Source organism: Solea senegalensis, linkage group LG7, assembly GCF_019176455.1.
Source record: "Solea senegalensis isolate Sse05_10M linkage group LG7, IFAPA_SoseM_1, whole genome shotgun sequence".
NCBI classification, from domain to species: Eukaryota; Metazoa; Chordata; class Actinopteri; order Pleuronectiformes; family Soleidae; genus Solea; species Solea senegalensis.
The window spans coordinates 952,153-965,509 of record NC_058027.1 but is presented as its reverse complement, the minus strand read 5'-3'; the positions used below and the strand labels follow the sequence as shown (position 1 = coordinate 965,509).

The following is a 13,357-nucleotide window of genomic DNA, read 5'->3' as shown; positions in this document are numbered from 1 at the left end:
TATTATGTATATGACATATATGATATATACGACATATACAATATATACGACACATATGATGTATACGATATGTATGATGTATACGACATATATGATATGTACGACATATACGACACATATGATATATATGACACATGATGTATACGACACATGATGTATACGATGTATACAATATATATGATATGTACGACACATACGATATATATGACATATACGATATCTGTGGATAATACGGTGCATCTCGACATTAAACACAAACAACTAATGAAGTCATGTTTTCACATTAAAAACAAAATCAGCTTCTACTGAGGATGATTTCACTGCTACAATCTGCTGTTACAGAAGTTAAACACTTTGTAATCTGTGAGATTCATATTATTATTATACGTCACGGCTCATCGTTATTTCATCATTAATCTTTGTGCAAAGCTTTTTAAAAGGATACATTTCCGACAGTAAGTAAAAGGATTTGTTAGCCTAAACAAAAACAGCTGGCTCAGCATATATGGACATAAATAATAAAAACTATAAATACAATGTTTGCGACAACAAGCTCAAGCTACATGTGTTTGCAACACAGAGTCATTCTATTATATGTTAGGACACTTGAAACACAACAGTGCAAGTCACATCGTTAGACAGTTTCCTCCTACAGAACAATTACACAACTCAAAACATGAAAGGATGAAGACGAGACAACAGATACCTGCAGGTAAAATGTTTTCAGTCTGTAGGAGGAAAGTGGACATTTGAAAGGTTCTGTACAAACAACAGGTTCTAAATAAATAACCATGACACAAAAACACACACAGACAATCTGTACAAGAAATAAAGTTAGTGTGACCAACAACACACACACACACACACACACAGTTTTCTGTTAAAAAACAAATGTTTTCCAAATATTACCAATGTCTTCACTGTAGACACCTAAGATGTTAGTGCAGTTATTTCAGATGATGAAGATGATTTAAAAGTCTTTGGTTTGGACGTAAACCTTTGGAAGTCCGTGGTTCTTTCGTTAAACTCTTTTTCTCTCTTTGATCAGTAACTCTGACACAGGCAGTGACACATTCATCCAAACCAAAAAGAAAGTCAGTGCACTTTGATTTCTTCTTCATTCCAGATAAAAACCTTCAAACTTATTTTTCACCAGAGCAGGAACCTGAAAGAGCTTTAGTCTCACACTGACCCTGACCTCTCACCCTGACCCACATCCTGATCTCTCACCCTGATCTCTCACCTTGACCCTCACCCTGACCTCTCACCCTGATCTCTCACCCTGACCTCTCACCCTGACCCTCACCCTGACACTGCGAGCTTCAGAGATGTAAATATTTGCACAGATGTTTTTAGAAGAGAGTTGATCGTCTGTGTACCACACTGCACACGGGCGTGTGTGTGTGTGTGTGTGTGTTGCTATGATACGATCTCTTTGGATTCAACAATCCACAGAAGCAGATTTTGCATAATAGATTAAAGGGATTCGTTTGAACTTTATGGTGATGATTAAATCAGAATGTTTTTCTTAACTTTAGTAAAAATAAGGCAGTAACTTGTCTCTTAAAGGTACAAGCTGGAAGTGTAATAGCTGTTCCATCACATAATCATTCACATGTCCCACTATTATGTTTGTGATTAGATAAAACATTGATTTTTAATTCACCAACACACTGATCTACATATCATCAATGATTTTAAATGCATTTACATGAAATAAGATTGTCCTGGAAACAGTCCAGCACCTAAAGCTCCTAGGACGAGGACGATGTTTCTATAAAGCCTCAGATTTCAAATGATAGAAATGATTATTGCTGTAAGAGACGGAGTCATTGATTTCATTATTGTTCATACAAAGACATTAATAATGGCAGAACACTAAAAGAGTTCTGGGACGATTCCGTTTCCTCTCTTTACCACGAGGAAATGCACTTGGGTCAAACTCTTGGGGGTTAAACTTTATAAAATGTAAACGCCTGAACACACAGAGCTCTGTCCTCAGCCCATCAGTCCAACACTGGTCTGGTCTTTGCTCTCGAACCAGTCCAGTCCACTTGGATGTGGCGTCTCACCTGTGATCTGCTCAAACAGCTCCTCAGGACCGGACTGTGGATACTGGCTCTGCTGCTGCTGCTGCTGCTGCTGCTGCTGCTGCTGCTGGCTCGGATCAAACAGCAGGTTTGTGTCCAGTGAATTCAGATCATTGATATTTGCAGAGAGGAAATCTGCTCCACCTGCCGTCAGCTCCGACACCTGCTCAACCAGGCCACGCCCACCTGAGAGGCTGTGGTCTGTCAGCAGGTCTTTGACCGTGCTGCTGAAATCCAGCTGCTGCTGTTGCAGCTGCTGCAGCTCCTGATGATGCTGTTGCTGCAGCTGCTGATGCTGTTGCTGCTGCAGCTCCTGATGATGCTGCTGATGCTGTTGCTGCTGCAGCTCCTGAAGATGCTGTTGCTGCTGCTGCAGCTCCTGATGATGCTGCTGATGCTGGTGCTGCTGCAGCTCCTGGTGTTGCTGCAGCTCCTGGTGATGCTGTTGCGGCTGCAGCTCCTGATGATGCTGCTGCTGCTGCTCTCGCTGCTGCTGATGATGGTTGAGACGTAAGAGCATGGACTGTGCCTGCAGCTGCTCCTCGTCACTCGATGAGAGAATCATTTGTTCGTGAAATGCATTTTCCATCAGTAACTTGCAGGTCCTGGTGGGGTCAGAGGTCATCAGAAGGTGGCTGGGGTCAGACTCCAGAATCTGAGTGAGGTTCATACGTGCGTTGTAGCTGGAGGATAAATTCCCGACGGCCAGACCTCGTAAAGCGTCGTCATGGTCGCCGTCCAGCTTGTTCAGCAGGACGCTGCTGATGTTGCTGCTGCACTGCTGACCCGGCGCGGGCAGCACCTCCGTCTGCATCATGACGTTGAGCGGCACAGAGCGGCTGCGCTGGGCCATGCTGCTCATGTTGAACAGCTCAGGAGTGACAGGAGTGTTGAAGGGAGACGCGGCTGAGCGGAGGCCACTGAGTGCAGAGTTCACAGAGTTTCCACAGAAGTTCCTCTGATGCACGGCGGGACTCACACTGCGACATCGGAAATGTGCAGCAGACGCGTTGTTTATCGCTTTATTATCCAGAGGAGCGGGCACAGCGAAGCCTTCCTGCTTAGTCATGTTAGCGACAGGCGACACCGGAGTCAAGCGACCAAAGCTGCCGTCATGGTGTCGCACGTGAGGGACGGCGAAAGCGTGAGGTTTTTGAAAGTGGTTGTCAGTCAGACTCTGATAACTGGGCAGGATTCCCATCCCACTGCTGGACCTGGTTAAGTTCCCGCTGCTGCTGCTGCTGCTGCTGCTGCTGCTGTAGCTGTTATTCATCCACTCCAGTCTGGTCTTGTCAGGGTGCGTCGCCATCGGCCTCTGCATGGGTTTGACGGGGCTGCTGGAGACGGTGCTGTCGTCATGGAAACCAGTGATGCTGGAGTTGATGGGTGTGAATGCGAACGGATTCCTGCACTCCACGGGACTGGGAGGCACCGTGCTGCTGCAGCCCGACAGCGGAGTCCCGACCGGAGTGTGACGACTGCTGCCCAGTGCGCTGTCCACAGGAGTGGTGGAGGCCATGCGGGAGCAAGGACTCTCCCCGCTGAGGCCCGGAGCTCCTCCCATCATCTCTGACGTGGGCGTGGGAGTTTGGATGAGGTTACAGCTGCTGTTTGCAGGATGATAGAAAGCTGCCGTGGACTGGTTAGTGGACATGATGTTGTCCGGCACAGAGACACCAAACTCCCGCAGTCTGTTCAGTTTCATCTGCTCCTCCATCTGCACCAGCTCCTCCACGATGCTGTCCTGAGTGACGTCATCGTCAAAGTGGAAGTAATCCATGTCTGTCTGCAGAGGCATTTGACTGCACGATGAAGCCTGACTCAGAAACTCTAAGGGCTCATCATCATCAGCAGCAGCAGCATCCGTAGCATCAGCAGCAGCAGCGGCAGCAGCATCAGCATCAGCAGCAGCGCTGAACTGAGTGTAGCTCTGAGCTGCGTCCAGGTTTCCTGTGGCTGAGTCTCCTGGATGTTTGTGGAGGCCGGGGTTGTCAGGTTCCTGCTGTTGCCGTGGTAACACGTGACTGACGGAGCTGCTAGTTTCCACAACAGTGGCGGTGTTTTTTCTCAGGATGGAATTCTGTGTTTTGGCAACAGAGTAAAATCCACTGCTTCTGAAAGAGGAGGTGCAGAGTGTGTGAGCGGTCCAGGCTTCCACCTCCCTGCTCGCTGGTGCACTTTCAGGTCGAACTGGACCTCCTGCCTTTGAGACGTAACCCGCCGTCTTTCTGACGCCATATCCAAGACCAGCAGCGCCCCCTGCTGTCTGCTGGGGCATGAAAACCCTTTTGACCGGTGAAAGATCTGGACTGAGACCCGAGCGTTTCCTGAGGCTCTTAATGGATAAGAACCCTTGCTTTGCTGATGCAGCGTTACTGTTGTCTCCACTGGTGCTGGTGTTTTGAGGGGAGGCAGTCGGGTGCAGAGTGTTATTATTGCTGTTAACAGCTGCTGTGTGTTTACAAACAGATATTTCCTCCAGACCTAAAAAGCCTCTGCTGTGAGGGATGGGAACACTGGCCGCTCTCTGTGCAGCAGCTCCACATCTACTCGTTGTTTGTCCTTCAGTCAAAATGAGACGGCTGGGATTTTGTATTTGACTGTTTTCATGAATCGCTTCCACTTCCATCTCAACATCCACGCTGTGACGACTGCTGCTGACTGCTGCTGCTGCTGAACTGGGGACTGCAGAACTACTCCTTATGTTTAGACTGGAGCCCTCGTCCTCTGCAGCTGCAGAACTGCTGATACCTGCAGAGGCCGAGCGCAGAGTGCTGTTAGTCAGGGGTGTACTGCTGCTGCTGATGCTGCTGCTGCGGCTGCTGCTGCTGCTGCTGCTGCTGCTGCTGCTGCTGCTGATGCTGCTGCTGGGGGCCAGAGAAATGGTCGTCATCTTGACCAAACTGAGCGGGCTGACGTGACACGTGGTCATCACAGTGTTGATGGGGCTGTTGGCGATGATCATGGCAGAGGGAGAGTGCAGAGCGATGGCAGTTGTGCTCAAAGGTTTGGGCAGAATCTGAGCGTAACGCTGGCGAGCTGAAGTGGGCAGAATGTTCTGCAGGGTTCTTGGACTCTGCTTCACCGGCTGAACTGACTGTGTCACCATCTGGAAGTTCACGGGCAGCACTTTGCTCTCCACTGTGGTCAGAGGACTCTGGGACAGCAGCTGTCTGCTTCTGTGTTCCTGAGGACAGACAACATGAGACAAGACTGTCTTTGAGTAACAGGTTTAAATGTCAAGGTTTTTTCTGTGTCTGATGATTTGATGGATTGTTGGTAGAATTATCTGTAACATCGTGGAACTGGACTCTGGACTTTATGTTAATGTCAGTGATTTTATAAAAAGGTCTGAATGTATATCACTTTTACCTGGTTCTGACCATCTGTCCATCTGTGACCTTTCACCCTGTCAGCTGAGTTTGAGAGACTGAGACACTGATGCATTTACACTGAACCAGAACAGTGTGGTGGACGTTTGCAGCCCACAGTCTCAGCCTCGTCACATGACAGTGTGGCGCTGCCAACATTTAATAAAGCTTCAGGTTTGTGGACTGTTTTAGATGTGACTTCTGATCCAGTGATTCTGGAGTGTCCTATCATGTCTGTTTATGTCATCAACTACAGTAGTTAGCTGTGGGTCAGTGGACGTGCTTGAGTTTGGCAGGAAGACGCGTTCACCTCGTCTCCTCCTCCATTAGGTGTCGGTCACTTCAATGAATATGAAGACACTAAAGAACAATCCGTGGTGTTGACTCACCATGATGGGACTCGGTACAGCAGCGACCGCGATGCCTATGGACGGAGGTGGTGAGTGAGGGGCGGGGCTACTGTCGTCATCCCTCTTGCTTTGCTCCTCTCCTGGTGAAGGAGAGTGCAGCTTCTGTTCTTGCTGCTGCTGCTTCCTCTGGATCTTTCTCTGAAGCTGCTGCTTTGCATCGACAGAAGGTGACGACAGGTTCGACACCTGAGGCTGAAAGGAATGAGCCTCAGCCGTGGGAATGAACGCTGAGACCGACTGTGGGGTCTTCACCTCTGCAGGAATCAAACACAATAACTTCCATTATTCACTAACAAAGGTCTGTGTAAAAGTCTGGTGTAGATGCAGCTTCAGTGCAGTAACAGACATTCACCACTACATGTCAGTGTTTACCTGTTGTTCCAGTCACAATCGTGAGAGCAGCCAGAGACTTGTTGCTGATGTAATGGCTGTCGATGAGGAAGCGAGCGAGATCTTCCACAGAGTCAAAGTGGCGCTTCAGAACCTTCTGAGCCCACTCACACACCAGGTCACATGCTGCAAACCGCACCTCCTCCTTTATGCTGCTCAGCTGAGCCGGAGACTCCAGGACTCCATCACACTGCACACGCACACACAGGGAACACACAAGGTTTACACATACACACACACACACACACACACACACACACACACACACACACACACACAGAACACACAAGGTTTACACATACACACACACACACACACAAGGTTTACACATACACACACACACACACACACACAGAACACACAAGGTTTACACATACACACACACACACACACACACACACACACACACACACACACACACACAGAACACACAAGGTTTACACATACACACACACACACACACACACACACACACACACACACACACAAGGTTTACACATACACACACACACACACACACACACACACGAACACACAAGGTTTACACATACACACACACACACACACAGAACACACAAGGTTTACATACACACACACACACACAGAACACACAAGGTTTACACATACACACACAGGAACACACACAGGTTTTACAGACACACACACACACACACACACACAGGGAACACACACAGGTTTTACAGACACACACACACACACACACACACACACAGGGAACACACACAAGGTTTTACAGACACACACACACACATACACACACACAAGGTTTACACACACACACACACACACACACAGACACACACAGGTGAGTGTGAAATACTCACTCCTTCTGCACTTTTCAGGAGATCCAGAGAAGGTAACGCTGGCATGTGAACAAACGGTCTCTTCCTTAATCCACTGTAACAATATGTAAACTGTTGTTAAGACAACAACACGTTATTAGACAGGAAATAAGTTTGACTTCAAACTGTAGCTTGATTATTTTATGCTGACACTGAGGGAGCGTTTGTGTGTATGCAGTGGCAGCACAGAGGTTTTCATCACACTCCTCACACACTGACTCTGCTCCTGGAACAATACTGTTCCCTGTGTGAGGCGCAGGAAGGTTGCCAGGCAACATGAGATGTAAACACAGCGACAGAGACAGACAGAGACAGACAGAGAGACATTTGGAGCGTGGAACGGTTTGAATGGTACAGACATTTGTTTGTATATAACAGTTATAAATAAATCACATACAGTGCCTATCATGAGTATTCACCCCCTTGGATACAAAACTGTATTGGAAAAAACTCTTAAATGTCAAAGTGAACACAGATTTCTATAAATTAATGTTAATAAACTAAATGATATAAAGAAGCAGAATTTTATTGACCATGATTGATTTATGAAAGCAATGAAAGGGTAAAACATCCAAGGGGGTGAATACTTATGATAGACACTGTAAAACACATCAATGGAGTAAATCTTGAAAGTGGAGATCACAGCCACTTACTCTGGCTCTGAAGCAGTGGCACTTTATTCTATTTCACATCTATATTTAACTGCAGCAGCAGGTGATCTGTGAGCACACACACACACACACACACACACGCCCTTGCGCACACACAGACAGACAGAGACAGAGACAGACAGACAGACAGACCATGACAGTCCACTAAAGGATATTTAGATTTCCCTCTCATGCCGAGTCGGCGCGCCTTCATGTTGGGGAAGACGTTTTTCATCATTTTCCCAAAGTCAGCGGCGCTGAGTGGATGATAGTTGAGATTATCACAGAAGCCCCTGAAACAAACGCACGAGGAAGAAGAAATGACAGAATGTTTGTTTGTGGATAAATATAAAAATAAAATAACAGGTTGGACATCAGGGAACAATGACCTCCTGCGGCACTCCCCCTCATTCACTCATTCATTCATTCATTCATTCATTCATTCATTGTCTACTGCTGTATCCTCCACACGAGGGTCGTTAAAGTGATGTTGATTGTGTTGTGGTTCCTTCTTGTTCGTCATGAACACACAGATTTACAGTTTGTTCTAACGGCGCCACAGTATTTCTGTTCTGCTGGAGTTAAAAAGAAACTTACATAACACTCTCAGACTTTCCATTCTAATATTACCAACACATGCTGCTGTGATTCTCATTCCTGCAGCAGCTATTTATACTGAGGCTGAAGCACAGAGAGAGACACAGGCTGCCAAACTACTCTACACGTCAACTGCACATGAATGATCTCAATGATTGGGGTTCAAAGTGTAAACTTACTTGTATTCATCGTAGACTTCCTGTTTGGGCAGAGACGTCTCTGGATATTCCTCTAAATGATTGCGTATCCAGTTGAACGCGTGCATCTGCTGAGTGCGGCTGGACGACAGCGCGCTCTGCTCACTGAGGATTATTGAACGACATTATTTTTTTCCAGTCGGAAGAAGAAAGAATAACATGACGATTCATCACATACGACAGTGTTTCTTATCTTTAGTTAAACTTTATCGTCACAAACGTGAGTTGTTACCTTTTCTCGGAGCAGCAGCTGCTGCTGGGACCAGAAGGCAACTTTAGGTAGAGGTAGAGTTTCTCGATGTCTGAGAACTTCTCAACATCTTGCTGTGGAAACAAAATAAAACACACGTGTTTAAAACATTTTACAGCAGCATTCATAGACGTGTGGAGTCTGCACTGCTGAGGACACCACGTCCTACAAGACTGAACCTTAACTACTGATTCATCTGATGATTATCTGCTCACGAGGTCACGGGGTCACACGGTTCAAGCCCCGGTCAGAACGGGGGTCTTTCTGCGGGAGGTCACATGTTCTCCCAGTGTGTGTGTGTGTCTGTGTGTGTGCATGGGTTTCCTCCAGCTTCCTCCCACAGTCCCCAAACATGCACTATGGGGATTAGGTCACTTGGACACGCAGGTGTGAGAGTGGACAGTTGTTTGACTGGTGAACTGTGACCCCGCGACCCTCATGTGGACGATGAAGCAGGAGAAGATGAACTGAAAACTGAAGTGTTTAAAACAGTGACATCAGCAGAGTTAACTTGAATAGAAAAAAAGATTATTCCACAAAACACACATGTTTTGTTTTACAACATACATGTACAAAGATATGACACACAGACAGACAGGCAGAGCAGTACAGACAGACAGATAGACCGTAGGATTTGTGCAGAGTGTGTAAGGTGAGACTGACGCTTGCGCAGTGCAGGACATTTGTGTGCAGACACACAGACAGGCAGAGCAATACAGACACAGACAGACAGAGAGAGAGAGAGACAGACAGACAGACTCTCATTCAGACATGTTTTTACCAGAGTGTCACTGATCTCATTAACAACAGCTCTGTTCACTTTCAGCAGTCAGACAGTGAGACAGTCAGGACAGTGAGACAGCATGGAGGCTAAATAGAAGTCAGCTGTGGTTAATTGGATTATTGACACCTGTGTTTTTCCTTCAGTGTCAGCTGACAAAGCTCTTTGTGTTTGTATTAGTTTGATAAAATGATCGAAACATAATATCTGTTTATAGTGAAAGTGTAAAATCTTATTTATTAGAGTGGGGAGAATAAACAGTGTCGTCTGTGTAATTCAGGTTCTGATATGTGATGTAATGTCTTATAAAACTAACATTTCTGGATTCAAAGTTATTTAACTATATTGAAACTCAAAGAATATTGAATTATGGAACCTGTCAATGCAGAACTTCATCTTTATACATCACAATACTATTTTCTTTCAGCATGTGGTCGTCTATAAAGTTTGACTTTTAAACATTACTGTGAATGTGTTTGAGCTAAGACAGAGAAAACAATCAGATTTATGAGGACGGAATAAAAACCTCTGAAGGTTACAAGTTCTTTTTCTCTTTCTTTTGTGAAAGGCAAAGCAGGGATGGAATACACTCTGTGTTAACATCATGACATCATACATCATATATATATATATATATATATATATATATATATATACTGTATATATAGACACGTTTCATAAGGTCCAGCTAACGTCTATGTTCAGTTAAACATTTCTACACTTGATGGTAGAATTATCGATCGCTCACACACGCGACAACATAACTTTATATGAACTGTTAAACGAAGGTTTTAAACACAGACACACCAGACTCAGACCAGTGCCATGGCAGTCTGCCCGGTTTATATACATATCTATAGATATATATACATCTATAGTTATGTATATGTATGTATATATACACACACAGAATGCACAGACAGCCACGTCATGGACTGAGTTCAGCACAGAGAGAGTGAAGATGCCAACTCTCTGTCCACACTCTGTCGGGTTAAAGTGGGATTTAAACACTTCTTGTCTTGTTGTGAGGCAGCACCTGTCTTTATACACAATGTATATATATATATATATATATATATACATAAAATATATGTATATATACACTGCGTATATAGACAGGTGGTGCCTGTCTTTATATTAGTACGTGAGGAGCTGTAATTTCTTTAGGTTTTTGAACTTTTCTTTAGGGTCAAACATGTTTCATATCAACAGTCTGGGGTCTGAATGTCTGAATGTAAAGGAGGTTTTTTGTTTAACTAATTGAATTTGAAGTCCTGCTTTCCTTGAATCACCTTAAACCCTTAAACCTACATGAGGAGATGGGTTTGGTGAGAAGATCCTCAGAAACCTCCACACAGCCTGATCCAGTTGAAGATATTTTGGCCTGCATGTGTCCAGGGTCAGACCTGCTCTGTCCTGACCTACATCCAAACTTTCAGTGATGGAACCAGGACCCACCAGGACCCACCAGGACCCAGCAGGACCCACCAGGACCCAGGAACGCCCCCCCCCACGTCTGATATTGTACGGCTGTAAATGGAGTGTGTGGATGTCAGGATGAGGAGAATATGACTCAGATAAAAAACATTCAGAAATGACTGTGACTATAATTAACACTGTATTCTAAACTGATGATTTTATCATTTAAATAACCTTAAAACCCTTAAATACCTTTGACCTTTGGAGTGAGCCTCACACTCATTCATAAGTCATTGATGCAGAAGACAGAATTCAAACTTAGATATTGAACCATGTGATGAGCGTTTGTCTGATTCCCTAAACTCAGACACCTTAGTAGGCGAGGATTTTAAAAATACTGAAACCATGTTTTAATGAGTCTTCACTTATTTTTACATTTGTATGAAATGACATAAAAATATTAGAAAACATGTGGAAACCTGTCATATATCCCATAATATTTAACAGAGAACTCACCAGAATGTTTTCCACTTGGGATTGAACAGATTTGCTGTAAAACAGAGACAGAGCATGAATTAGAATGAAGCCGGTGTAACACGAGCACTCAGAGTCTAAAGAGAATTTATTTATAAAGCACAGGAATGTTTGGCATCGCTCAGCTCGTCTTTCCAACACATGTCGTCATGACGCCGAGCACCGAGCGAACATTGTCTCAGACAGAAGACGTCCGACCATTAAAGCCACGCTAATGAGACGTCATCAGAAAGTTCACACCTGTTCTGTCCACTGACCGTCCACACGTCATCCAAATAAACCAATGACAATTAGAGGTTTGAGATTACGCTTCAGATGATTCTGGAGAATTTATATATCCTTACACAGCTAATTCAAAGTTCAAAGGTCATTTTCTGCCTACAAAATAATAATAACAATAATAATTATTATAATAATAGTGTGAGAAAGTCTGCTCTCACCAATGTGTCAAAGACTGAAATAACATTTATGTTCATTATAATTACAAATACTGTTTATTCTGCAAAGTTCATTCTTATGAACGACAGAGGAGCAAATAAACCTCTGTGGATGAAGAGCAAAGAAGACAAATGGACAGAACCGTGGACGCTGTAGGTGAGACAGTGAGAGTGGACGTTCACCATCAAACAGGTGTGAGTTTCCAGCTCGAAATCTTAATCTTAGACAGGTCGGGTTGTTGTTGACTGTGAGACAGAAGGACAGGTCACACCATGTGACCTGTCCTCACACTGGACAGGTCACAATCACGAGACGACTCTAAGCCGTGACGAGAACACTTTGCTTTAATTCACTGTAACTAAGAAGCTGATGGAGCGTCTTTAAGCTGTTTGTGAGACACATTTAACGCTGAGACACACTGAGAGACGCTGAGAGAAACTGACTCTGAGAGACTCTGAGAGACACTGACTCTGAGAGACTCTGAGAGACTCTGAGAGACAGTGACTCTGAGAGACTCTGAGAGACACTGACTCTGAGAGACTCTGAGAGACACTGAGAGACACTGACTCTGAGAGACTCTGAGAGACACTGAGAGTCTCTGAGAGACGCTGAGAGTCTCTGAGAGACTCTGAGACACGCTGAGAGACTCTGAGAGCCAGCCATTCAGGTGTTGCTCAGGTATAAATGAAATTAGCAGGAACAGTAAATCCCTTCACATATAAACGTGCTGACAGTGTACTACTATTATTACTATATTACTATATATTATTATTACTGTATTACTAACATAAAGCTCATATATAATCACCTCAGATTAAAGATGTAGAGACACAAATATTCAGTTCAACTCTGAGAATCACCATTTAATATTTACACTAGAACACACACACACACACACAGCTGTGACTAAATACATGTTTAGTTAAATATACACGTGCACTGTATCTGTTATTGTTCAGTACAGTGTGTGTGTGTGTGTGTGTGAGCAGCTCCTCACCAGATGGAGGTCTTGATCCTGGTCTGCAGAGCGGTGGCCTCGGCGCTCTGCAGACCAGGCAGAGCGGACGGGTTCCCCGCCACGCGTTCCACCTGCTCCCGCTGCTCCTGGTCCTGGTCCTGGTGTTGAGGGTCCTGGTGCTGAGAGTCCGCCTCGGCCATCGCAGCAGGCCACCGGTGTGGACGGGTTCAGTTTCCTGTTGTGATTAAACAACATAGACGGAACAGACGGAAGGACGCGGTGATGCTAACGGGACAGACGCCGAGCTTGTTCTTCCTCCTCCTCCTCCTCCTCCTCACACATCGCTCTCCTCTGTCTGTCACTGGTGTGTGTGTGTGTAAACAGTGAGTGAGCGGCTGCTCTGGCTCGG

At 45.1% G+C, this 13,357-nt stretch overlaps 1 protein-coding gene across 1 annotated transcript; it reads right to left on the bottom strand.

Annotated features, from left to right (window-relative positions):
- Positions 1-357: 357 nt before the first annotated feature.
- LOC122772599 (DNA-binding protein RFX7-like) lies at positions 358-13,306 on the bottom strand. The gene is made up of 10 exons (XM_044030780.1): positions 12,988-13,306; positions 11,535-11,568; positions 8,801-8,892; positions 8,551-8,673; positions 7,951-8,067; positions 7,107-7,191; positions 6,244-6,451; positions 5,851-6,125; positions 2,482-5,277; positions 358-2,364 (listed from the first exon to the last, which is right to left on the bottom strand). Exons 1-10 carry the CDS (start codon positions 13,146-13,148, stop codon positions 1,999-2,001), a joined length of 4,257 nt encoding a protein of 1,418 aa, XP_043886715.1. The 5' UTR covers positions 13,149-13,306; the 3' UTR covers positions 358-1,998.
- Positions 13,307-13,357: the final 51 nt, after the last annotated feature.

Bases quoted from the DNA above. Each gene is read 5' to 3' on its own strand.
- LOC122772599 (XM_044030780.1), bottom strand. From the start codon at position 13,148: ATGGCCGAGGCGGACTCTCAGCACCAGGACCCTCAACACCAGGACCAG. The intron at 11,569-12,987 runs GTGAGGAGCTGC...TCTGTTTTACAG, and splicing joins AGGATCAAGACCTCCATCTG to CAAATCTGTTCAATCCCAAG. The intron at 7,192-7,950 runs ATATCCTTTAGT...ACAACAGTTTAC, and splicing joins GGCATGAGAGGGAAATCTAA to ATATTGTTACAGTGGATTAA.